The 27733-nt window shown below is 42.1% G+C and overlaps 1 protein-coding gene across 1 annotated transcript in view; it reads left to right on the forward strand.

Annotated features, from left to right (window-relative positions):
• Window positions 1-27733, forward strand: part of LOC121299702 (plexin-A2-like) — a 151815-nt gene that overhangs the window by 47420 nt on the left and 76662 nt on the right. The window contains exon 4 of the mRNA XM_041227639.1: window positions 15906-16040. Within this exon, the coding sequence (XP_041083573.1) occupies window positions 15906-16040 (135 nt within the window). The remainder of the gene's footprint in view (window positions 1-15905; window positions 16041-27733) is intronic.

The following is a 27733-nucleotide window of genomic DNA, read 5'->3' on the forward strand; positions in this document are numbered from 1 at the left end:
CCAGTCCCCTCTCACAGTGTGTTAGTGAAGAGAAGATTGATTCGCTATCACATTGATTGATTCTTTTCGAATCGGCTGTGGTGCCGTGAATAGAGCCTGTTTTGGGAGGGCAGCTCAGAGCGGTCAGGGCTTGTTATTCAGTCTACATGGCCAGCTGTGGGGAGGAAGTCATTTTCCCATTGACTACAATGGATATGTAGCGTGTAGACTGTCAGCTGGGCTGGTTCCCCAGTCTTTAGATGCGCTCGTCCTGTGGTTGGTTCATTAGCCTTTCCCTCAGAGTTTGTGATGGACACTATGGAATGAGAGTTGTCGTTGTGCAAAAGGTGTTACATTAGCTATCCCATGACATTGGAGGCTAATGGGTGTAGAATTAAATAACATAATCAACCTTATGCACAATGCTTTCTGGAAATAACCAAGATTAGCCTAGATTAACAGCTCCTGCCTCAGCCCCTCTTCCAAGCTTTGGCAGTTTGGTGGTAGGCAGGGATGCAGCCAGGGCCAGGGGGGGGGGGGGGGGGGGGGTGTGATGGAGTGCTCTTCAGACTTATCTTTTTGACCCGTCGAGTGTAAAGGAAATAATGAGAACACGGCCTGACAGAGAAGGGGTCAGTGAGCAGCATCCCAGAGATGTGCTGCAGGAACCATTCCTCTTTCCATCTGAGCGATCTCTGGCTTGACTGACTGCCTGTGTGTTCTGCCAGCACCCAGCCAGGGAAACAGAACCAGGTTAGGGACTCCTGACCCCAGAGATTGAAATGCCTTGAGTGCGTGTTACTGCTCCTTCCGTCTCATCTTCTCTCCAGCCATTCCTTTTTTTGTGGCTCACTCTCTGTTATCTAAAGCTGGAATTGCTATTATTATTATTATTATTATTATTATTATTATTATTATTATTATCGTAGCAGATTTAGATTTGCCTGTGACCTATACAAAACAGAAATGCCTGTGGCTAAAACATCACAGGCGTCTCCCTAATTAGACGCACGGTAAAATCAAGAAATGCTACACCAACATTTTCACCTTTAGAATTTCTGACTGAGTGTTTTTTGGAGTGCTGGCTGAATTGGCCAAGAGCTACGTAGTATAATTGGTGAGCTTAGATTGGATAGAGAAAACACGGTCAATTCAAAATGAAAGTGACCACGCTGGAAACCACAGTGTATCTGAAGTCCTTATCTTGACGTCTATAAATGCAGTAAGAACAGTGCGGTCCTGGTTTAGGCGTAGCATACCCCTGTCCCTAATTGTGGATGTAGCTCCACATCCTCCTCTCTGTTAAGATTACTCACCCGGCAGGCAGGCAGCCACGCTGTTGACTCCTGCAGGGATGACAGTCCAATTACAGCCTCCTCACAGGCCCTGGACAACCCCACTGATTCCATTAGTAACCCCCACACACCTTGCTAATAGTCTGGGAGATGTAAATACACCAGACAGTGACAGAAAAAACAATTCTGCCCCCCAGGATACACAACTCAATCATCTCCCATCCATTTCATTGTTAAGTAGGATTCGGTGCCACAGTGTTCTGTTGAATTCCTGTGTAGTAAATGTCTATTCGTGGCACATTCTGCACGCATTCACAGTAAAGTGCTTTACGACTGGGGTGATGGAATTGATGATGCATTCTTATAAAAGAGCTCCTGCAAATGGTGTGCATGCACTCTACTGAATCTTAAAGCTTGGTAAAAAAAAATTGTAGCCGTTATGAATACGTTTTATAATGAAAAAGACTGAACGGTTAGATATTTCTGTGTTCTGTGATGCAACCATTGATTTCAGTCCTGTGTGCAGTACCATGCGCGGATGGAAAACCTGGATGGCCGTTTTAATGTTCTAAATGCTCCAGACAAATAACAGTGGACGACAGCAGCGTGTCGGAACTTTTTAACATGCATGTGAATAATGGAAGGTGATGCATTGCTCACTATTCCCTGCAGTAATGAATGAGGTTGTGATTTCAGTGCAGGGTGTGGACAGTGCTGGAGGAGGCTCTCATGCTAGTAATACCATTGATCCATAGTAAAAATGCAGCAAAATGTTAAAGCATGGGAAAACTGTACGATTGCAGTGCAAATTTAGGGTGGTATATTTTTCAATGGGGAGCTGCCCTGGCTGGCGCGGTGTGCGGCATGAGAACACGCCGGCCCCTGGAGATTTGTCACGTGATTAACGAGTTCTCACACTGTGCATTGTGCACCATACTCATTTAATACTGCAGTCAGCAGGCAACAGAACGGTTTACAAGGAGTGTGTAGTCGTTATGCTTATTCCATTGCTACACACTTCCACGCTCAGACAAACCGCACATATATATATATTATTGATAAAGCCATCTTTCATGATGGATTTTGGAAAAAACAGCATCTGCTAGAATCAGCACTTCAATAGATTTACCATAATGCCAGGCCCAGACACTGTATCTGAGTGTTTGCAAACAGTATACATATGTGTTGTATATAATATGCTTAAACATATTGATTGATTGATTGTAACAGCTGCTGTAACCCTCCCTAGGTTCAGATGAAGTCCTAACATGTTTTTTAGTCACTCAAACCCGGAGATTGAGTTACAGCAGCATGCTGTGATGCCTCCTGAGTCAGCATATGCACATAGCGTGGCATTTTCTTCTTTATAAAAAGTCACAGTTTTGGTTGCTGTGCATTCTTCAGAGCAGCAGAGATGTAAGTAGGGCTGCATAACTGCTCGAGCAGTTCCATTAATAGATGTACTGCACTATGATAATATTACTGTATCACTATCACAGGCAGAAAATTACGCACAATGGTGTAGATCGAAGGCACCGGAACACCACTAAAATCTAGATTTTCTTAAACAATAATTATTATACAAATTCACATGTTATACTGAACTTATAGTAACACATATAATAGGTCATGCATTAATCTAATTTCTACACACAGCCGTAGTCGATGCACTGTTGCTGTCGTGTTCATCAGCATTTTTAACCTTCTTAAAGAAGACATTAGTAATAGAGGAAGTTCCTAATGCTTTTAGGAACACTGACTGACTGAATCGGACAGTGCGGGAAATGTGAGTCGTGATGAAGCATGCCTATTATGCGAGTTTGACTATACCACTGTTGCCTATAGAAAATAGTACTGGAACGACTATAGCACTTATTATGCATATAGAATGACATCATTCCCAGTTGTGGGTTATATGTAGACCCATGTGTTTGTTCTTAAACACAAACCAGGCAGAGATCTCTCTTGGTGAAATCCCAGGACCGTGCTTCTGCTGGATCCGTTTCTGTCGCAAACTGTTCCCACATGTGGACGAGGCTATTCAGGGTTCACTGTTACAGAACAAAAGGAGTTTAACCAGAAAGCAATAGTTTGGGAAATTGAATACAGACGGATTAAACCAGAGCCTGGTGATTCATTCTCCTATCATACCTCTTCTGTCTTGCACACGTCCTGGTGGAGGACTGTGGAAGGATAGCAAAAAAAAGAAAAAAAAGATTTCTATTTTTAGTAGTAGTTCTCAGTTCGCAGAAAAAACAAAAAAAAACAGGCTCTTAGAAACAGGATTTCAAATGATTTGCAAGAAGTGCTGGAAATTCCAGCAACTTTTAGAAACTGTACAGTTCTGCTGGTGCCTTGCAAGGTGCAAAGCATGTAGATTTATTAAACCCGTCGGACACAATTCTACTCCATATGACCTACTGACTGAGTGTAACATCTCACAATGAAAAAGCTGTATTGCCATCTCTTGAACCAAGTTTAAAAAATAAAAAAAACAAGCATTGAAACTGTTTTTAAAAGTAGGAAAAAAAACAGCCTACATCATACATGCCCTAAAGGAATATTCCTAGATAACATTGCATTAACTTTAACAGGGTTATAGCCTTGCTGCAGCACCCTCCCCCCCGGCCCCCTGGGCGGTGACAGACGAGGTTAGTGATGCCGAATTTCCTGCTTGCTTTCTGAGCTGCCAGCGCTCCATTCAAGCTCTCAGCAGGGGATCTAGCAGAACAAGTCATGTGTTATAATAACACATACCGCAATGCACTGACCATCACTAATATTCTGAAGGCGCTGGCCTAGTTTATCTAGTACAGCAGTGTCTGTCACCAAAGGCTTGCTCCAGTCAGCGCTAATACCCGGAAACGAGCGAGAGGAGAAATACTGAACAGAACGCGACGGCCTCTTCACCTTCACAGCCAGGTTGAGGCTGTTCAGCTCCATTCCACAGGGAACAGTAACAGTATCAGTCCAGGGTTTTCACCCAACCCATGGAAATATATCACCATGAGTCCAACACAGCACAAAAAAAAGAAGAAATTGGTGCAAATTTGAATACTCAAAACCACTGTATTTAAAAAAAAATGATAATAATTTCCATATATATCTAGTTGGAGTCTCAAGAGAAATGTGACTTTTTTTATAATATACTTTCTGTGGACCTAATTAAATCAGATGAACGTGGGGTCAAGCCTGCGCTGCTCACTGCCTCGGAGGCTTTGGGCACTCTCTGAATGTCTGGCTGCTCACGTTTTGACATTGCAATCCAATGTAGTGTGTGCCTGCAGAACAGACTGTTGCTATCTAGTTTCTTTCCTGTACAGAAAGTCTTTAGTGCATGACACACACACACCACCCCTGGGATATTTGATGTTGCTCTAAACCCTAAACCTAACTCTCTATTCTTTCTTGGGGATGTAATCCACCTCCTAGCATACCGGACTCAGGATTAATAATTTTATGGTGCAGTGATTTCATATTGCAGTTCTTCAGCGCTGGGTTCGCTGATTCCAAAAGCATATCCTCTGACTGTTCAGCTCCGACTCCCTCTTTAGGAATTTCCTTCCTCCTGGAAAAAATCTGATTTCCGTTCAAAACCTTTAAATTAGCGGTGACAGAAATATGTGCCGTGGTCTTCTTGTGGTGCGATTGTTATGTTAGCCGGCATTTGTTCAACTTTGTAGCTGCGGCCACTGCAGGGTAAACAGGATTTTGCATTTCATAAAACTACACTATCTGTCTATTGTAATATAGATTGCATATGTATTCTCTTCGATAAAGTGCTATTGTCTTGTCCATTTCTGTGTACTTAGGTTTGGATGACTCAACTTTATAACCAAGCCTTTGCAAACAGACCTAATGATATCAAAGACTGTACACTTGGATTCAAATGTGACACACACTCTCACATATGCCAACACACGGCTCTTTCTGAACAAATCTATAGTAATGACTTCTACCCATGCACTCTGGGAAACACTATCAATACATACAACTGATCTCAGCCGAAGCGTTGCATAATTTAAATGAAATACATGCAGTCTTTGCTTATTTACTTAATTATTTTGATGACTGTACTGTAATTACAACTATTATTGTTCCTCCCATTCATAGGGGAGTAGAATAAATAACTGGATTAGTATTGTATAGCTGGCATTTAACTCTGATTGCATTTGTACTGTTGCATTACATGATTACAATACAGGAGAGAGATCGAATAAATCCTATAATAAGATTGATGCCATGCATGCTCTAACTGTTTTTTAAGAAGCCCTGATCTGGAAGCGAGCATTATAGGTCCTCAGAGCTGCTTCTAGGAGAGTCACGTCTGTGCATACAAGTACACGAATATTGGACAATGCATAAACACACATCTTTGTGTTGCTTTACTAAAGTGATTGGGTCTCTGCCAAATACCCAGCATGCTGACAGTACCGAAGTAAAGGGGCATATTCCTATGCAAGCCCAAAGACTCCAACTGCAGCAATGCAGCATGTTAAACCTCTGTCAGCACGCACGTTGCAAAAACGCTCCCCCCTGTCAATGAAAGATGCAGTCAGTCCCCCATCCCCATCTCTGTCCCCTTCAGAGCCAGTGGGATTAACGACTAGAGGTGGCACAAACCCAAATTAGATTATAATGAAACCTTCCCTCTGAAGAACACTGCTTAATTAATTAGATACTGATTTGCATAACTAGACACATTAAGTTTGCCTCCTGTGAAAAAATAGTCTGACGTGCTATGTGTCAGACAGCTTTAAAAAATATAGCAAGGAAAAAGTGAAATGCAATGATGGTAGTCAGATCATTGTAGGATGTAACATTTAGATTAAGCATGACAAATCAGGGAAAATGAATTGATCTATTTAAAGATGTAGTGTCTATAGTTCCATCAGAGCCTGATCAGTTCAAAACTCTCAGGCACATCCTTTCACAGCTGATGCTGCCAGGCGACAAAAGAGTCTGGTGTTAGTTTGATGTCCTTTTGACTTTGCCGTATGCCCTCCCTCCACCGCACCACCTGGCCCCAGAGAGCGATGATTCAGATTTTTCTTGTGAAAAATTGTTTGTTTACACAGAAGGGATTTTATTTGTATTTACTTTTCCTGCGGTGAAGGTGTCTGGATCGATCTCGCCTCAAGTCTCTTGTTACCTTCCATTAACACAGCGAGCCGCTTGAGGAATTAAAAGAGGAGCTCCTTGACTGGGCTGGAATTATCCCGGGTCTCTGGTAATGCAAACCCCATTGATTTCCAATGCCTCTATTGAGCTCCACTGGCCAGGCACTGGAAGAGAAGGACAGACACCAGATCCACAGTGTGTTCCACACACCCTCATATTGAGAATCTGCGTTTATAAATATCATTGGGACTCACAAATAGATTGTGTGTGTGTATGTGTGTGCGTGATGTACTTTACCTGCACACCCAGTTTCTAAATTCATTTAGTGACAAAACAACAACTTTCTGTTCGCCTGGTTATCCTGGCCATCTTTCTTACCTTACAGGTGGAGAAATTTTAGTTTGAGTTGGGTATTAAAATCCCAAAGTTATTATACAATCTTGATTTCGCCTTCTATCTCAGCGCTCTGTCCTGTGTGCTTATGTAAATGTACAAATGCACGCTTTGTATCTCTGTGTGCAACATTAAATATATGCACACCATTGACCAACTGTTTCCCTCCAGTCTGCTTGCAGGTGTGTGGTGTATATTAAATGCGTCCACACACACAGACACGCACGCAGAGAGGCATGCATGCATTGCCTTCATGGCGAGCTGTCAGTGTAACCCTTTGTGAATTGTGACGCTGATCAATTGAAGAGAAGTTTTTGTTTTCACGGGTTGGTTCTGGTAACGTCCCCCCTAACTGCATTGAGTGACACTGCACCTGCCTGTCACAGGCTGAGCGGGGCTGTTGTCCTCAGCAGCTGTAGCCGAGCTCACTGAGTCACACTTGCGGGGCCCACGTCTGGACAGTCTTCAGCTGTTTAACCCTACCCCCATCCCAAATGATAGGGTCCATTCTTGCAATCGTCAGTTTCATAGAATTTAATTGCAGTGTGAACTTTGTTTGTTGCAAACTTAATCTAGACTGCTCCTACTCATTCATAAACCCATTTACATTGGGGTACAGCGCAACATTGAGGAGCTTTGCACAGGTTTCTCATGAGGTGGTCCTGGTTTTGAGTTGGTGTCCAGCGACATAAGAGCCACCCGCATGTACCATCAGCTGCATCTACGTCCAAGCGAACGACTGCAGACAGACAACAGAAACATTGTACCAGTAAGCTGAGTACTGGTGTTGCTGCCCAGTTTAGATTGACTTATTGAATGAAAACAGATTCTCTTAAGACTCCCTGTAGTTTCCAATTGCGAAGCTTTAAACAAGCTTACTGACTTGTAGTGGAATTTGGGCCGGGTCACAAAGGTTAATGCCGTCTCTCCCCCTCTGCCACTTCTGTGAGATCTTTCACCCTGTAATCTCTATGCATTGTGAGCAACTTGGTCCGCTTATTGTCCACCTCAGATGTAGTGTCTTCTTTAATGTGCATAGTCCTGGGAGGATGGAGGTTCTGACCGCTAAGGGCATCAACAGCAATGATCCAGAATGATGCAACATTTTCAGAAGTATAGTTTATGCTCCATCTCTGACCTGGCATCTGCACCACCCTATTATGTACAGTAGAAGTTGAGAAGTAAGAGTTAGAAAGGATTTGAAATTGCTTCTTTATTGTTCAGTGGAGATTTTCCTTTCCCTCACCTTTGACCTTTCGGGGGTGGAGGTGGGGGGGGAGGTGACCCTGGCTTTTTGTGTGCGTTTATGGAGGGAGGGGGGAGGGGGTTATTAGGTCACCACTTTCACCGCGAGGGGCCCGTGTGTGTGTGTGTGTGTGTGTGTTTTAGGAATTTGGGCGGTTGCAGGCTTCAGACCGCTGAACAAGAAAATAGGAAAAACGTCAAAATCACCTCCCACCCAAAAAGGCGGCCTGTGGGATCAGATCCCATTTGAAAGGACATTAAAATACATGAGGAGGAAGCCACCGAGGGGTCTGGAGCTGAGCAGGGGGCCGGTGCTGCGAGCTGGCAGTAAATTGGTTTTAGCTACTCGTGATTGGTAGCCTGCGGTTCTTGACAACGTGGCTGGACGTTGCGTCTGTAATGGCAAGCACAGTTCAGCAAATAACAAGCTGTTGTTTTTCGTCTCTTGTTATGTGATTTCATGGTGGAATACTGTAACCCCCTTAGCATTCAAATATGTGCACACAACCGAAAGCAATACAAAGGCAGCATCCATCTCCAAAACCTCCAGGTTTTCTACGGATTGATAATCAATGCATTTGTCCTATTAGTTTTATGAGGATCAGGCTACATTATTTGGAAAAATATGATTCATAATGTCATAATGCAAGGATAAGGGACTGTGTGTGTGTTCCTAGATCTATGTGAAAAACAAATATCTGGTTAGATGTTGATCTAAGTAATAACAGCTCACTCCATTCTGCTGATCATTTTCATGTCTAGCGAGGCAGTAAGTCTGACGTGCTGGAATGGAGAAGAGGTGTGTGAGGTTAGCATAAGCTCCCGAAGGTGTGCATCTTATCCAGTAGATTGCAACCCACACAGCCTGGTCTTACTTGCACACTGTGTTGCGTGTTGAGCACGTCTAGAAGTGAACCTGGGACCATCCGGCTCACAGGCTGATCTGCTGCCAGAGCCACTAGTTGTTGACTAGTACCTCCTGCTTCCAAAGCTTTTTGGCTTAGTGCTGCCCTTGGCTTCTACTCTACACTGTTGCTTGGCTGTAGCATTCTGCCAGGTCCCAGAGATGGAACAGAATCTGTGTGTTCTCTGAAAAGAGACTTTTTCTCGTTGTTTTTTCTGACTTGACAGATGCAGGGAGGAAGGAACTACTTGAAAGAAACTAGCTCTTTTAAAAACATCAACTTATTTCATCAACTAAATTAACACGGCAGCAACCAATGGGGTGAGCTGCCCTGAAGAGGACCGTTACACCTCTAGCCAGTAATAAACATGTGCACATTTCACTTTACTAGTAACAGTTTAGCAGCTCTCTAAGTCTTTTGAACTCAACTGATAAAGACCATGCATTTTATTACTTGAGCAGTTTGGTACCGCTTGAACTGTCTCTGATTTCTGTGTATTTACATAGTAGTTACTTAGTAAATACATGTGCACTTACACATAATTACAGTGTTTGAGGCTCTATAACCCCAACCCTTTTCTGATACAATTGTGTACTTGCATATATCGTGCAAAACGATGTACACATGAAGTGCATTCTAACTATCCATGATAACATAGTAACGATGTGTAAGTGCACATGTATTTACTGAGTAACTACTATGTAGCTACACAGCAATTGTAGACACTTAATTAAAACTTAAGTGTTACCAAAAGTTCTTATTTAGACATTATGCAACATTTACTAAATTCGAAGTGCAGTTTGTTGTTGAATGTGATTTCCTGGTTTTGCTAAATGTCAGCTGTGCTATCTTGTGGCTTGGCTATTGCTAGATTATATTTCTTTGGAATTTTTCTTTTGTTTGTTTCCATGTAATGTCCAAAGCAGGCCATAACAACAGAAATGAAAATATTTTTTATTATTAAAACAAAGTCCCCTAATTGAACCCAAATAAGGAACAGGACTTTGGAATACATTCTTAATTAATAAATACAGCTAGATTATTTGATGTAGAGTCTGTAATGCATTTGAAGCGTTTTGAAAACTCTACTGACTCGGTCTAAGGTTAGACTACATCAAATTGGCAAAAGATCAGCTTCTTAATGTACTTCTAAATATAGGCTGTGCACTGTTGCCCTCTTCTCCAAATAGTCTAACAGATGTGCAGGTTGCAGTATTGGCATTATTCCTCGCTTGTGTCCCTGAATCCTCTTTCCCAGGTCAGTTTCATAAGAGGGGAGAAGGGCAGGCATGGGGTGGACAGTACAGTATCTGTTAGGGTGTCTTTCATGTTTGAGTGCAGAATTGAAAAGTGACAGGTTGTGACAAGACCCTGTTAATTAAGAGAGACAGGATTTTTTATTTATTTATTTTTTAAAATTTAGTAGTCTGCAGTTTTTTGTATAATTTTTCTCCCGATTTTATAGTTTTTGTTTAAGCTCGTCTCACCTTCAACACCCCTGCTCTGCCCCGGGAGCGGTGAAGACGAACACACACTGTCCTCTGAAGCGTGTGCCGTCGCTGGTGCGCGTTGAGCCGAGGACACCCCTGACCCTAGCCTAACCCCCCCCCCCCCCCCCCTGCTGCCAATTGTGCGGTGCCCCCTGGGAACTCCCATCCCCGGTTGGCAATGGAATAGCCTGGACTCAAACCAGCGACCTCCAGGATACAGGGCACATCCTGCCTTTACCAGATTCACCACTCGGGAACCCCAGAGAGCCAGGGTTTTAATTGAATCAGCACACTAAGTTCAAAGAGGGGAGGAATAAGGAGAATAGGGATATGCTCTTCATTTGTCTCATGGTCGGAGGTAGAGACTGTAATTTGTTTTAAAAAAAAAAAAAAAAATTTAGTTTTAGCTTCATGCAGGAAGAGGAAAGAATTTGTAATGAACAGTTGGTTCTCACTTCTTTGTCCTGTGCTGGTGGCTGCCTCTCTATGTTCTAGTACATTAGAATTAGAATATTTTCTCAGAGCTTCCTGGTTGTATTTTGCATTGTATTGCATGAGTGTGTGCTTACCAAGCTCCACTGTTGAAACTAAAGGCGACTCAGTGGTGAGTGCAAATAATGAAGAGACCAGCTTGCGCTGATGTGGGTTAATAAATCTCATCAGTCCGGACTTTGAATAGCCTGTAAATGTGTGTGAATATACAATTATGTGAATAGGACACTGAAGTGCATGCATTTGCTGGTGTGCTCATGCTTTATGCAAATAGATTAAGACTTACCTAGATGGCTAGATATGCAGTTGCAAGCGGTCAATGCTATCATTCTCAGTATTTCTGTTGTGAGAGGCCATGCAGTATATTCACACAGCATTGATATGTCTTCTATCCAGATGAGACAATACGTTGAGGGATGGCACCCTGAAGCAAACTTAGCCATTCCGTCCTTCTGAGTGTTGTGTAATGCTGCAGGGAGTGTATGCAGGGTTTTTATTTTCTTGCTAGTTTGGAACTTGCTTATCTCAGAAGAGTTCTGATGGAGCCGTCACATTCCAGCAACACAGACATGTCTCAGTGCTCTGGGCTACTGCTTTAAATTCACAGCGTTAATAGCACATTCTCTGAGAAAGACATTATAGAGTGGCTTGCACGTAATTCAGTATTTTTTACCAATTTAGCAGAGACCAGAGAATATAGACTGGCAAATCACAAACCCTGGCCTTTAACCTGTTGAGAACTGTGTATTTACAAAAGAAAAAAAAAAAAAAACTTGTCTGGTAATCCAGTCTCACGAGTAGTGAGTGAAGAGACACGGACTGAGCAGCTATCACTGGAACATTGCACACAGCTACAATGGATTACTGCAGATTGGAGATTGAGAACAGCAGATTATTGTGTCAGCCCTGGACTGTTCTGCCTGTCAGGGCTGCACAAATCCAATAGCTACAGAGCCTCTTGGTTGAACACGGCAACAATGTGTGTGTCTGAGTACTCGGAAATTGAGTCTGGACATGAGGAATGAACACACTCTCTATACAGCTCGGTGGAGATGTTTGTAAAGCCCTTTTCTTTTTTGTGCAGTAGGTTAGCCACAAAGCTTCCTGTCCTTTTAGTAACTGGGTACTGTTATGAAGCTATGAGTCTCTTTGCAACATTTGCATAGATTGGACACAAAACTAATGCAAATTCCCTCCCACAGCGTTTATCTGTTGGCAATACAAATGAACTATTGATATGTATCCCCTTCGTTATCAAGATCGTTAAACTATTCCGCAGGCTGTAGACAGCCAGTTCCCTTTCATGCAGCCTGTGAAGTGTGTTTGCTATTGCGTTATAGTACGTAGATTTTGTAAGAGTTATCAGTTGGCTGCAAATAATTGTGCATGCCATTACATCTCAGCACAAAAGGAAAAAGACAATTAAGCAATAGTATTAAAAAAATTAGAATAATTGAGAAATGTTGCGCAATATGCAGAAAGCAATTACCCAGTGCTGTTGAATTTTCAAAGCTTGAGACAAGCAACTTCATTTAAGAGTCGGTACATGCCCCTCAGTTGTTTCTGTTTGGGTCTGTAACTTTAGCTGTTTGCTTTTCCTTCCTACAACAAAATGCCTCAACCCAAGCACTGATGGGTAAAGCCTTTGTGAATGTGACCCATTGTGTGAACACACTGCTACTCTGTACGGCAATATAGTGAAATGAAGTGCAATAAAATGCAGTCAGTCTGGCCGCTAATCTGTGCTGCGCAGTAGCCAGTGCCTTGCTGGGGTGCAGTAGATAATTCACAGTTAACCGTGCCGCACACGCGCGTGTCCTCAGCGCCCCCCAGTCCAGGCACTGCTGTGCCGCGGGCCGTCGAGGATTAATTAAATTACAATCAGACGTTGCAATTGATGGACTTCTGAGGCCGTTGTCATGGGAGCCAGCTTAAACAGCTGCTCTGCCTCCTGATTGGAGAGAGAGAATGCTCAGAGACAGAATACTCAGTTACCACTTACACGACTGGGGACTCGCAAACAAAGCCTCCAGACCCCAGTTTACTCACTCGCTTATTGAAACAAGAGGGAGAGAGGGAGGATGGAGGGTGAGAGAAGGACAGAAGGAGAGTAAGGGAGAAAGGGAGGGTGAAAGAGGTTAGAGGGAAATGTTGAGAGAGAGTTGATGTCAAATCAGAACACAGGTGAATGATTCAGATGAAACCAGCTGCTTTTATAGAGGAGGCAAGGTGGTATAGAGGTGGGTTATGTTGGAGACACACAGTACTATATGCCCTAGTCCCTGTATTTTAAATTATGTATATGTAGATAGCTATATATTACAAGGGCCGTTGTATCATTGAACTGCTTTAATCTAAAGGGTTAAATGTGTTTGTATAGAAGGTAAAATGAGATAATGAACTACTTCAGGGTCTAGATAGAGGATCAATTAAACAATTTAGAACAGGGTTAGAACAAAGACCAGGATTGAAGTGCCAGCTCTGGCCACCCCTGATGTGGAGTGTGACAGACATAGGGATGTGATCCATGCATAAGGAATGAGCACCTTCGTAGTTCAAAATGAAAATAAAGCTCCTGTACATTGAAGGTCACGATTTGAATACCACACAGAGGCAGAATGCCGCCATTTAAACTACTTTGCATTGCAGATCAAAAGCTAATGAGTTCAACTTTTGTGCTGAAGGCACAAACGTCATCATGCCAGCACAGCCTCGCTGACATACAAGTTCAGAAGAGTAATATGTACAGGTGTTGAGAGAGCAGTCTTATGAATTCGTAACTAGTTCCTTCAAGCACCAGACCCGTCCTGTGTCAACTCATCCCAGATATGAGAAAAGCAGTTTTTAAATGGAAGGGGTTTGATTTTTTTTATGCCAGCTGCAGGCTTTTAAATATTCAGACATGCCCTGACCACCCCCGACACCTAAACTGCAGTTTAAGAAATCTGTCGGGGGTGCTAGCTCTGTACAGAACAAGGTTTTGTTGTACAGCGTGAGTATGTTATTGGCTACACTCCCACGTTGCTGACGAGTTGTTTAATGGAATTACTGTGTCCTCTGGGGGACAAACAAACTCTTTGAAAGTCTGTGCAATGAGATGAATAATTCAGGATCGAGGAAAGATAAAACGCTACAAACAGGATTTAAGTGTTTGCTCTGCAAAAGCGAATCCTGGTTTGTTTTAAGCACCTTTGGGGGTGGAGATGGAGGAGGATAGCAGCACGAGGTGTTAAGTGTTCATAGAATAGTTTTTTGAACAGCAGGCTTTAACAGCACAGGGGTGAATTTACAGTGCAGCAGCAAGACTGCCATTGAACTGCAAGAGATTCGGCCAACTGCATTCAGAAATCAATTTTAACAACGTATTGCTGAGCCTAAAGAAATGTAGAGGCATATTCTCAAAGCATTTGCTATGGTCTTTAATTGATTATATATATATAATTTATTTATTTTTTGTTTGTTTTTAAGGTTATGTATCTGTTAAAATTGCTAAATGAGAACCATTGGGAATTAGAGACTTGTGAAAGTCCAGTGAACAAACTTCTGGATCAGACGTCTGGCACAAACAAATAGTTAATTGCTTAGTTTTTCTGTTTAAAAAAAAAAAAAAAAAAAAAATGATGAGAGCGAAACACAATTGCAAGCTCAAAAAGCCACTTGAATGTTAACTGTTTTACACTTGCACTCTTCAACTGCGGCCCCTGCCTCGCTTCACAAGACCTGGAATTTTGGCCTTCCTTGTGGTTCAGCAAATGTTTATGCGCGCATGGCTTTCTTCAAAGTGCCCACGTTCCCTCATTGTTTGCTTTACTGTCTGTCTCTCTAGTTTATGACATGCTCTCAGACTTGGCCTGCATCACTTCTTCTTTAATTCAGAGACCAGCTGGGATTCTAATGGTTTTTCAACACGGCCCACTGCTAATGTGAATCCCATAGCCTTCCATTGCAGTTCTGGATTGCCAGGAAAAGGCGATTCATTTTAATGTCAGTGTGTGAGCTGTTTTTGAGTTTCTCCATGACGAGACGGGGGGCCAGATGGGGGTAACCCCTGATTAGTGGGGTCAAGGGGACTTTTTTTTAACCTGTTCAGGGTCATAACTAAGTAAAATAAACAGGCCAGGTGCTGTTAAAGTATAATGTTTAAAAGCAGGGGGAGAGGGGAGGGGGGGGGGGGAGAGGGGGAGAGGGGAGGGGAGAGGGGGGGGGGGGGGGGGGGGGCAACACGAAACTCTTTTTGAGAAATTGTAGGAGGGGAGTATGGCCGACACGTTTCTGTTGGTGTCTGGTATTTATTTGACTGCGAAACCAGAAGGAAAAAAAAAAGGTCAGCGAACTAATTACAATTTTGACTTAACATTCTGCTGCGGCTGTGCAGTTGCAATTACCAGTATTAACTCTACATAGAGTAACAAAATTAACTTTGTTGCAACTGCTGTTAGTTGGAGCTGCTTTGGGCAGATCGAGTTTAACATTTAAACCATTTTGTTGTCATTTTCAGTGAGCTGCAGTTCATTTTCTACTATATAAAGTCCACCCGTTTCATTGTCAAAGGCAATGCTCAAGCTTGAAGTTCTCAGGGCACCCCTTGTGCTAAGGGAGTAGATTTTAAGGTGGGTTCAGGATCACAATGGTGCGAAGAACTCATCCGAGGATGAAAAGGGTTCTGATTCACAAGGGCATTCATAGGTTGCACATGTTTTAAGAGACGCTCAGAATTGAGTGAGAGCAAGAGTGAGCAGACAGAGGGAAATGGAGCAGTCTGTGTATTGAAAGAGGCTGCATTGGATCCAGTACTTCTTAATACATCATTTCTGAAGCGCCTGCTTCTGCTACAGCACAGAGACTGATCTTTTGACTTAGATTTGGAATCATATTGTTTGATGTGCTAAGAAACGCAGCGCTTTTAAAAGCGTCCCTCAATGTGTCCCTGCCTGCTGTGTCCCCAGTTGAAGCTCATGACGTTTTTCTTTTCCTGTGATCCTCAGGTTAGAGTGGACGGCCCCCCGCACGGTGGGGTTCAGTACGAGACCATCTCCGTCATCAAGGATGGGAGCCCCATTCTCCGTGATATTGGCTTCTCCATAGACCAGAACTACATCTACGTGCTGTCAGAGAGACAGGTAGGGTTTCATGATGCATTCCTTCTCCTCCTATACAGTGCAAAGCATGCATGCTTCTGCTTCACTTCAGAATCCTCCATGAAGAATGAACGGTCAGCCCCCAGGGAGCAATGCTTCCAGAGTCCAGTCATGGGGAAGCTGGACCGGACCATTGCCTGGGGAAATTATATTATTGTATTTAAAAATGTAACCTCCAATAGGACACAAACGGCTGTGTGATGAGGGATAAAGAGGTCGTGTAGATGTGTTGTGTTGTAGCCCTGCTACTTAGCCTAAACAAGAGAGAGGAATAAAGAAAAATCACAGGGAAAGGAGACAGTCAAGTAAGAGGCAAAGCGAGAGAGAGCAATAAGATGGGTACGAGGGCTGGAGAACTGCAGTGAGATAGAGGGAGAGAGATGAATTCGGCAGTGGCTATTCTGGCTTTTCTGAAGGGTCTCGTGACTCATTCAGGAGGCAGTTTGATGTAGTGCAGGTACCTCTGCTCAGTGTATCAATATCAAAACCAGGAGCACTCTGTTTCGCTCACACAGACAGCTATGGGGATGTGGGAGAGATTAAAGCCAGCCCATTGGCTCCTCTTATGTTCTAATGAGAACCGTGGAGGAGGGGCAGGGGCAGTCACGGTCCGGGAAGGCCTGAAAAGTTGCCATAAAAAGTGATAAATGAGGCGCTTTTTTTTTGCAATGCCTGGAGGAGCCTGATCTCTGTTTTGTCGGGGTCATGAGGTTAACGGTCGGGAGATTTCGGGGGGAAGGGGGGGGGGGGGTTAGGCTCCAAGAGGAGATTCTGTTTTATATACCACGCTGTAATACTAACCAGTGTGAGTGTGTGGCCGGGAGCCAACAGCCTTTCGTTCTGTTGACTTCCATGCCATCACAAATAGGTTGAGGGTGACAGGAGGGGAGGGCATGAGGAGGGCATTGTTATCCTGGGGACTGAAAATAGTGTTGCAATTTTGTATTAAGGTGAGGAACCTTTTATTACTAACTGACAGTGTTATTCAGACAAGGTAAACGCAAATGAGCGGCAGGCATAGTTGCACACAGCTATACCTCAGAAGCACAATTGCTGTAAAAAATACACAAACAAATGCAATTGCGCTGGGTTTTTTTATCCTTCTACTTTAAGTTCACACACTCAATCAGTAAAGAACATGCTTTTATTTGGTACAGTAAGTGCTTCTGTTCCCTTCAGCTCAAGGGCACATGTATCCATAATAATAGCAATATTGGTAACATTGCTATTAATAGCATTAATATTTATAAGACCATTCTAATGCCTCTGCTGAAGGCACTTCACTAAATTCTCACATGATAAAAAAATAAAACATCTAAATCTAATCGGCACAGTGCAGGTCGCTCGAACAGTGCAACGATTGCAAATACCAATTAATGGGATTGTGAATCGAAACTACTGGAATCTCAAGGAAATGGCAATGGATTTATATTGTCCCAGTGCGGCTGGGTAGCCCTGGCCTCGCAATAGTTTCAAATGTAAAAGTGTGGACTGTTCACTCAAGTGCACTTCTGGTAAGTAAAGACTTGAAGGCACTTAAAAGCCAAATTGTTTATTTTGCAGTTGCGTTTCTTTTGGTGTGGAGCACATGTCTACTGCAGTTGGGTTTGACAGCACTCCACCTACACAAGGCACTGGGCTGTAATTCAGTGCTTTATTCTCTACAAAGCAAGGCGGCCACAAGGACTGCAGCACAAATCATGCAGAGATAAAAGAAAGCAAGTGGCAGGAAGGGGATTGTCTTTTTAAACATTTGAACCTGGCAGCTTTTCAATTTCATGCAGCGCTCAAATAATGCATTTCTTTATTTTTCCTCTTTTAAACTCCACCTGAAATTTCAATTACCAGGCTCTTGAATTAAAGACGGAGGGATTAATTATGGAGCTTGCAAGGATCCCTTTGTTTGCACGGAGGAGAAGGCTCTGAATTTAGGAGATCAATGGGGGAGATTCACACCGAATTAAGAAGAGAAGCAAGAGCAGATTTAGCTGTCGTTAGGCATCCTTCTCTGAATATCAATTAGGCGCTTGTAGTAAATGACTTGACTCATAGTAAATCACTCCTATGCATTTAAACACTGAATCACATATGCATTTAAACACGTAATCATGATCAAGAACTTATTATAAAATTTGATTAGCACTTCCTACACATGCCAGCTGATTTCCTATAGAATACCATATAGGGTGATGTACAGTATACAGTGCTACCCCATTATAACTGTTACAGCGTGGAATCGGTTATAACCCGGTAAGGTTGTGGCTCCCATTTCCCCCATAATGCAGTGTGACTTGCAAACGTTGGGTGAACGTTCCAAATATACAGCATGAAGCATGACAGACAGCATAAAACGAAAAGCTTTCTCTGTTAAAATGAAACTCGATGCGGTAGACAGAGTAAGATGACACTCAAGCAGCAGTTTGAAAAGATATAAATGTTTCAGAATCTGCATTGCATGGATCGCTGAAAGATAGAGAAAAACAAAGGTTTTCCTGATAAGAATGACTCCTGAGGGCTGCTCTAGGTACCTGCAAATTGTGTGTGTGTTTGTGTGTCTCCTTCCTTCATTTTCCATGGTACGCTACAATATTGATTTGGCTTGTGGGGATTGTAAATCATTTCGGGAGCAAAAATGCCAATATTAGGCGAAACACAAATAACCGGGTCTCCTAATTATGGACCCCGAGAACCGCATTATAACTGGGTAGCACTGCAATCTGATCTTGAGTGAGTGAAAATCGTGTTTTACATAACATAGCATCCTATACTGCATTTAAATAAGAATAAATAAACAGTACAGTCAATTTTAATGTGATTTCTTAAAATTTGTTACAGTACAATCTGATCATAGTCATCTGATACAAACTGCCTCATGCAAGTGCATTTGAGAGCGAAATACAGTATATAAAAGTTTAATCTTTGGGAAGTGATGGGTGAAGTGGATGCTCCTGTTCTGTTGACAGCGCTAAGCTGGATCTTTTTCATCCTTTTGTTGGAATAAACATACATTCTCCATTTAGATTTAAACACAAGAAGTTGTAGTTGGGTTCAGAAAAAGCCCACGCACTGGGACCATTAGGTAGTATTGTTCCTTTTATGATTCTTGTATTTATTTGTTTTAACCTGCTGTGTTTCCAGCTAAAGACAGATCAATCTTTTTGTCAAGGTCACAGGCAACAACTAGGGTGCAAAGTTTGTCTATTTAGCATGGCTCTGATTGCTGGGTGAACGTTGTAGTGGCACATTTCACAGTAGCTGTATACCCTGCACCAAACCATAAAGGGTCATTCAGAGATTGTTCCAAATCCCTAAATCATTTATTGCAATAATGCTCCACGCTCATGTAGAGCAATCTGCTGAGAAGCAGGTATCAGATCTGGTGAGGTGCCAGGCGTTAATAATATGCAAATATTGTCCATTACACATTACAGCATCCATCCATATATATATATATATATATATATATATATATATATATATATATATATATATATATATATATATATATATATATATATGGATGAAGGCGATATAAGATTTCGGATCCGGTAAGTCTTTTTTTTATTATAATACTGTCGTCACTAAGGAGATCTCCTTTTATATGAACTTAAAACTGGGTAAGCCATGAGGAGCTCTGGTAGCGAAAGTTGAGTTGTGTTTTAACAGCAAAAGTTCGTGAGTGTTGTGGGTGTCATGTCTTAACAAAAGTACATTACTAGTTCATTAATAATCAACCACAAAATTAAAAAAAAAAAGATGTAAAGCTGGTACATTCGTATCTCGGAGAAACTGGAGAAACGGATAACGACATAGAACACTACAGCACTGAAACACTATGATTAAAAAAACAAACTGTACTGCCGAACCTCGTCTTCTTTAATGTTACCATCACAAGGGTATCCATGTATTATAAAAATCAATAGATGGGCCTCTTCAGTGAGTTACAAGAAAACAATTCCCTCTCGGGGTTTCTGTGACAGTTTATAAATGACTCAACTTCGCTCTCGTAATTGATGACGTCACAGGAACCCTAGATGAAATTATTTTCCTGTAACTCACTGAAGCCCTATATGGGATAGGATGGGCTATATCAGGGATTTATACATGATGGGATGCACAACAAGGGAGTCTTCCGCAATTCCGTTCTGGGATTGCAGGATTCAAACAGGAATATTTAGAAGCCCAGCTGCATGTTCGGATGGATGCAGGGATTTCTTAATGTATCCCAAAATGATGCTTATAGACGTTTCTGTCCCATTTGGGTCTGCATTGAAGCTGAACATCAGCAGCACAGAGAAATCCTTGCTCTATTACGGGCTCATTGTGGCGTGTGACTTGTGATTACCGTGGCACGAAGGCTTTGAATTCACAAGACTGAATGCAAACCTGCAGATGTTTTTCCTAATCCTCTCATTTGTTTACAGCCCGGGGGTCATGCAAATCCAGCTAATCTGCCAGAGAATTGCCCTCACTCCCTGTTTGCAAGTCAGTTTCCGCAGCAGCTGCCTGGAAAATCAATACACTTAAAATTAGGAAGAGGAACAGGTCTCATGACAATGCTAAAAGAGTGCCATAAAGCCCCTTCTAAAAAGATGTGCAGATAAAGCGAATCCTGTTGCAAAGTGCGAGCTGTGCTAATCTTGGACACACGCGAGTCTTGGACTGTCCAGTGTTATTTAGGTAGGGTAGTCCAAGACTAGTGCTAATCAGCTGTGCATATGAATTAAAAAGGACTGTACTTCTACTGTAAAGCATGTCACTGATCTAAACATTATCTATAGCGTTGCTGATCCCTTTGCATTAAATCTACAGAAGTCGGAGTGAGTGATTTCCAGTCACTGACATCTTCCCAACGAGCTTCCAACATGGACAGGTCCCTCAGTTATGATCAACCAATGAGTTTTCGAGTTCCTCTTCCTATCCAGGCTCGCATGGGTTAAAGGTCACTTGCTTGCCGAATAGAAACCCATTACCATTCCAAGATAATTAGAAAAAGAAAAAAAAATCATGTTGCCAATTTGTGAAAGTGCTCAGCTGTGAAATGCAAAGCCGATGCATGCATTTCTTTTTCCAGTCCAGGTCTGTGCTTGTTTCTTTTTTTTTCTGTTTCTTGCTGGCTGGGTAATGTTCAGGAGCCAGGAGGAAATGAGTTCCGGGGGTAGTGAGCTGAGGGAAATGGGAATTGTTCACACCTCTCTCCGACCCACGCCATGCACGCAAAAGTAGAGAGGAGAAGAGAAACATTACTGGCAATGTGGAATAGAAATTGAGCAAATGGTGTCAATCAGCCTGTTCTTTGCAGATTTTAATTGGGTTAAATTTGCAGTGGGAATAGCACATAGAAATTGTGATGAATACAAGAGATTCTCTCATTTTGTTTTGTACATTGGGTGGTCGAAAAAAAAATTAGTTGGTATGGTTCCAGGCACTGTGAGCCTTCGCTCGGGATTAGAAGCAGGGAGATGCAGCTTAAACAGAAGCCTTCCAGACTACAACGTGTCACTGCATTTCCAACAATGGGTTACAGCGTGCTACATGAGTATTACTATATAGCAGAAATGTTTATGACATTATTTTGTAAGCTTTTATAAATAGAGTTCACATATTCTAGCTGTGAGCAGTAATTGTTGGTTGTGCTCTGACGTTTTTCTGCTGTAGTTTTCGTCAGGTTATTTGCAGTTAGCTGGCAACTCACCGGCGTGTGACGAAACTGGCTCTCAGCCCGCTGTCCTCTGGTCCAAGCTGTTTTCTGTATGGTGCAGGAAATTAACACAGCGGTAGGATGTGATTAATAAGGAGATCAACATTAGCCACTTACAGCCGTCACATACTGTATTATCTAGACACTCCTCCTACAGCCACTGGGTTCAGCAGTCTTAAAGACTAGCCGCAGTTACATTGAAGTGGCTATAGCTAAGAGATGCAGGCATGTCACGAGTCTTCTCTGTGGTGGACTTCCATCCACTACATCGGTCTCAAATGGGCCGAATTTGTAATCAAGTGATGATTATTACTTTACTGGAGTTCAATATTGATTTTGGCAACATCTGATTACTGCAAATTCATATGCATTTTGATAGAATTTCATTGGATTTCAGCGACATCTGAATAGCTCCTGTTGTGTAGTTATTTTGTGGTTTTGCCAGTGGTACTGTATTGAATACTATGATGTTTTTTTTTTTCTTATGGCAGGGGTGACCAAGGAGGTGACCCTTGTTCCCCACTGTGGCACCTGCTCTAATATACGATCCTTGTATTAACACTGTAATGGCATGACTGTGCTGTGAAGGGTGTGTGCTCTTTATCAAGGGAGAACCGTGTTCTTAACAGACAGCGGGATCTCTTTCAACAATGGACAGCTTGGAAAATGCGCTAAAGAAGAAAAAAAAAACAGCATGCTATCCTGACCTTTTAAGCGGCTGTACAAAACGCTAACCGCCATCTCCTTTGTGGAATGCAGGGGTTCCCAGGGGTTACCTCAGAAATTGGGGAGAATCTGAATTCTTGGGATTGTGCTGTCCACTTCGTTTACAGCGCTCGAGTGCAGACAGGCTGACCTATTGCGAGTTGAGGACAGCTGGAATTTTTCCCATGGACAATGCAGCTGCACCAGATGTGTTTGTCAGTCTTGTTTGAAAGTGATTTGGGGTGGAAAGTAAGTAAGAAATGCAGCCATACAAACAGGTTCAGCTGCCCATAGTGACTGCAGTACTAATTATCCCAGTAAGGCTCTGTGCCAGAGATGTCTATATTGCGGTTAGCCTATAGGTCGTAACTCATCCCTTATCCCTCATCCGTGGTAGGGGTGCCAGTGAAGGAACAGGGTAATATTTCCTCTTTAGTCTCCAAGGCCAGACTGACACATCTCCCTTATTATTGACACTCGGACAAATAGGAACAAATGCTGTTGTCAATACTCCCACAATGGTTATTGATGATGCTATTTAAAAAAAAAAAAAAAAAAAAAAAATTATCCAAAAGTAGCAGGTTTTTGTTTTCTACCCGTTAACACTTGAAATTGGTGCACTGCAGTGTCATTCTGGAATCTGTGAGGTCAGAGTTCAGGGGTCGGAGGTTAAACGTCTGAGTAAATAAAACACATAAGGTCAGCTTCTTGACAGCAATGAATACGAGTCATGTGATTAAAGGATCCATCAACTTAGAGGCTTTAGTAGAGGGCCAAGTGCCTGTTTTTTTTTGTTGCTATGCATGCAAGACTGAGTGCTGTGAGATGCAACCTTCAGAGTTCACTGGGAGGTTATGAAAATGAAATACATTGTTCCCCAACGTGCTACAACAGTTTCTGTGTTCTCCTAGATGTAAAGCTGTAATAATACATTTGGAATATGCATATTACTTTAATGATTGATCAGTACTGGACATGACACAGGGAAGGCATTGAAGGGCCCAAGTCTATTTTTCATGTTCTGTTGCTTCATGTGCCTGGAATATAACCGCTGACTTTGTAAATATCAGAGGCTGTCTCGGAGAGCGCTGGGTTATGGGCACGGGAGCTAAATGTTTAAGGCCAGGCTGGAAGGAAGTCCTGGACCGGAGTAGCTGTCCGAGACGATCCACATACTGTATAAGCTTCTTGTGGCATACATTTACCACATAGGCAGCCTTTTAGAAGTGCTTGCCAGAGGAGTCTTTTGTTTAGAGTGGCACATTAAATGTTAGAAATCTCATGCTTATTTGCTTTGCTAAACGCTTGTGCCTCAGTGGATTTTGACATCCCCCTCTATTGAGTACAGCAAAGCTATTGCATGGGTCACGTCTCCTTTTTCAAAGTGTATTCACTGTGTCAGTTTAGCTTTGTGATGACACCTTTCTGGGGGGAAAAAAACAAAAAAATCTATTTTTGTGAATTTCACACATACATGAGCGCGCAGATGCAGACCTGAGTCAAATCGAATAACTTGCCGGGCCATTATCACAGGGTTATACTTCTCAACTCATCAATGATAAAAAATAAATAAATTATAATTTGGAAATTGAAAAGTTCCAGAATTTCTAGTCTAGGTTTGAATCCACAGAATGTGGAACGCACTGCTATCAGAAATGATGCGTCCTACAAAGGGTTACAATTTTTGGTTTGGGACTTCTGTATTTATAAACGGTGTATTAAAAAATGATGTAGTTATATTTTGTCTTATTGAGGGTGCGAGTCGCTGGCGTCCTTTTTAAGCAGTCTGTCTGTGTTGCTGACCCTGAGAGTTTCGAGTGTCTTCTTGCTGCCTCTGCCCTTTGCTTTCTCTCGAGGGAGGTCGAGGGAGGGCACAGATAAATCCTACGCAAGCATGTGATGAAATCCACACTTTATAAGTTTAAACAAAATGGTACAATCAAGAAAAATGGGTGAATAAAGAATGTATGTTATTGCGCTAGGGTGGGGGTATACACATTAGTTGCTAACATGAAAGCATAGTGCCAGAGTCTAGGTCAGGGTCAGGCAAGCAGGGTCATAGCAGAAGGTCAGGGGCAGGGGTATCAGTAGGACGAGCTAGGGAGAAGAGATGCGTTTTGAGGGAGGAGTGGAAACTACACAGTGTGGGTGACTGTTTTTTGATAAGTGGGAGTCTATTTCAATGAAGGGGAGCAAGAAGGGAAAAGGAACAGAAACAGGATTGGGCACAGGGCGAAGGTGGGATAGAGAGGAACAATAGGGATTGGGAGTGTAAGGGACGTGGAGGAACATATGTACTGTATGTGTTGTAAACACTGGCGAGGGATTTATCGACTTGAACGCAAACTCACCCTCCTGTTAAAAATGAGCACTGTTTAAAATGCCAAAAAAATCTGTCAAACCCAAGAATTAAGTGATGTGCCAAATGCTCTCGAGCTCTGTTCATTAGTGCAGCATAACTGTCTACTGCGTGCCTGCCTGACTGCCTTGTCTCTTTGAGGATTAGCTGCCCCTTCAGTTCACTCAAATTTATTTGAAAAGCTTTGGAACAGACTAAACAGTGCAGTGGCTCCAGTGTTGTAAGAACATGTTTCATGGTGTTGCCATGGGGACTTTACAGTACTCCCCATCCTTCACAGCTAACTTTATATATATATACACACACATACATACACAGCTCTGGAAAAAATTAAGAGACCACTGCAAAATTATCAGTTTCTCTGGTTTTACTATTTATAGGTATGTGTTTGGGTAAAATGAACATTTTTGTTTTATTCTATAAACTACTGACAACATTTCTCCCAAATTCCAAATAAAAATATTGTCATTTAGAGCATTTATTTGCAGAAAATGACAACTGGTCAAAATAACAAAAAAGATGCAGTATTGTCAGACCTCGAATAATACAAAGAAAATAAGTTCATATTCATTTTTAAACAACACAATACTAATGTTTTAACTTAGGAAGAGTTCAGAAATCAATATTTGGTGGAATAACCCTGATTTTCAAGCACAGCTTTCATGCGTCTTGGCATGCTCTCCACCAGTCTTTCACATTGATGTTGGGTGACTTTATGCCACTCCTGGCGCAAAAATTCAAGCAGCTCTGCTTTGTTTGATGGCTTGTGACCATCCATCTTCCTCTTGATCACATTCAGAGGTTTTTAATGGGGTTCAGGTCTGGAGATTGGGCTGGCCATGACAGGGTCTTGATCTGGTGGTCCTCCATCCACACCTTGATTGACCTGGCTGTGTGGCATGGAGCATTGTCCTGCTGGAAAAACCAATCCTCAGAGTTGGGGAACATTGTCAGAGCAGAAGGAAGCAAGTTTTCTTCCAGGACAACCTTGTACTTAGCGAAGTTAAAACATTAGTATTGTGTTGTTTAAAAATGAATATGAACTTATTTTCTTTGCATTATTCGAGGTCTGACAACACTGCATCTTTTTTGTTATTTTGACCAGTTGTCATTTTCTGCAAATAAATGCTCTAAATGACAATATTTTTATTTGGAATTTGGGAGAAATGTTGTCAGTAGTTTATAGAATAAAACAAAAATGTTCATTTTACCCAAACACATACCTATAAATAGTAAAACCAGAGAAACTGATAATTTTGCAGTGGTCTCTTAATTTTTTTCCAGAGCTGTATATATATATATATATATATATATATATATAATATATATATATATATATTTTATATATATATATAAAATATAATATACGTGAATAATCAACAACAACAACATTTGGGGCAGTCTGTAAAATCTGCCATCATTTTTCATTTCCCCAACCATTTATTAATGGGATTCTTTACCTGTTCCCCTGAGGTCTTCCCCCCAGCTAAAGAGTATTTATTGTCTGTGCCAGTTCACAGTGCAAGAGCAGCATCTATACATGCAGACGCACACAATAATAGAGTCTGGAACTATGGAGCATCCATGGAATACATTACATTCAATTCAAGTACAAAACCTGTTTTATCACTAAGTACTTCAAAAGTAGCTTTGGACTACCACAAGAGACACTGAAGTACATTTGACCCAGGCTGTGCAGTGCAGTTCATCTGTAGTGTTCTTTTTAATCGTACTCAGCACAGCTCAGAGCACTGAAGCTCTCATTTGGCAGCAGGGCATAGCCCTTGCTGGAGCATCCTCCCTCCACAGCCTGATGAGCTGCCAGCACTACCTATGCTCTTCGTCTGAAATAAATGCACTGCAGTTGCATTTGTAAACAGTTTCCTGGGAGATTGTTTGCTTGGTAATAATGTTGATGTTGTTCCGAAGAGTTGCATCGCAATTCTCGCTGTCACTGCAAATGCGTCCCTTTTGCTAAGAAGTACCCTCGGCTTGTTGTCCAAAGAGGTGACTGTCCAGCTGCTCCACACTGCCAAGCAAGCATGCGTTAAGCCAGCTCTGGAGAGACACTTCTCGGTTCAAACTCCATTCTCATTGTTCGTGCCTACAGTGCGAATGTGGAGTACTGTATATGGAAGGCTGTGTGATCCATTTTGAGCCCAGATCTCCAATGATGAAAAAGTGCACCATCTGTCTCAATATAAGGAACTGGCAACGCTCTCTCCAAGGAAAGGGTTAAAGGAGGTTGCTCAATTTTTATTTATTTTTTTATTAGTATTATTACTTCATGATAAATGATGGGGCAAGCCGAGTCGGCAGTGCAGGGCTCTCTTCCAGTGAAAAATGAAGCAAACATAAAAAAAAATAATAATAAAAACCTGAACCTTGCGTTCAGCGGCATGTTTATGACAATGTCTCGTTGAACTGTTTCAGGTCTTTAAATTGAAACACTGTTACTTTCTAAACATAGTGTTCTATCCTGTAGGAGGATTTATTGACTGCCAGGGACAATGATGTGTTGCCCGCTGGAGTACAAGCACATTCATTTTGGCTTTTTTCCTCTTAACGAGGGAAAGATTTGGAAGGATATATCGAGGACGAAGCCAAAAAAATATTTTTTTTTCCTATACTCTGGCTGTAGCATATGCTGGAACAATAGCTATGTAAATTAGTGGATTCCTGGTCGTGTATAGTACAGCATTCTGCGTATCAAATAAATTCCACTGCATCTGTGCACCTGACCAAGGTGGCGGCTTTGGTTTCTGTGGCCAGGGCTTGTCACACTGGTTAACATTTGCATGTGTTGCACTGCACCATGTGGAACGGTAGTGAACAACCACCTAGTCTGCAGTCTCATTTGTTTTTATTTAAGACTTTAAACCAAACTCCCCGTTTTAATACAGCTGTCAA

Source organism: Polyodon spathula, chromosome 25 (assembly GCF_017654505.1).
Source record: "Polyodon spathula isolate WHYD16114869_AA chromosome 25, ASM1765450v1, whole genome shotgun sequence".
Classification (NCBI taxonomy): Eukaryota; Metazoa; Chordata; class Actinopteri; order Acipenseriformes; family Polyodontidae; genus Polyodon; species Polyodon spathula.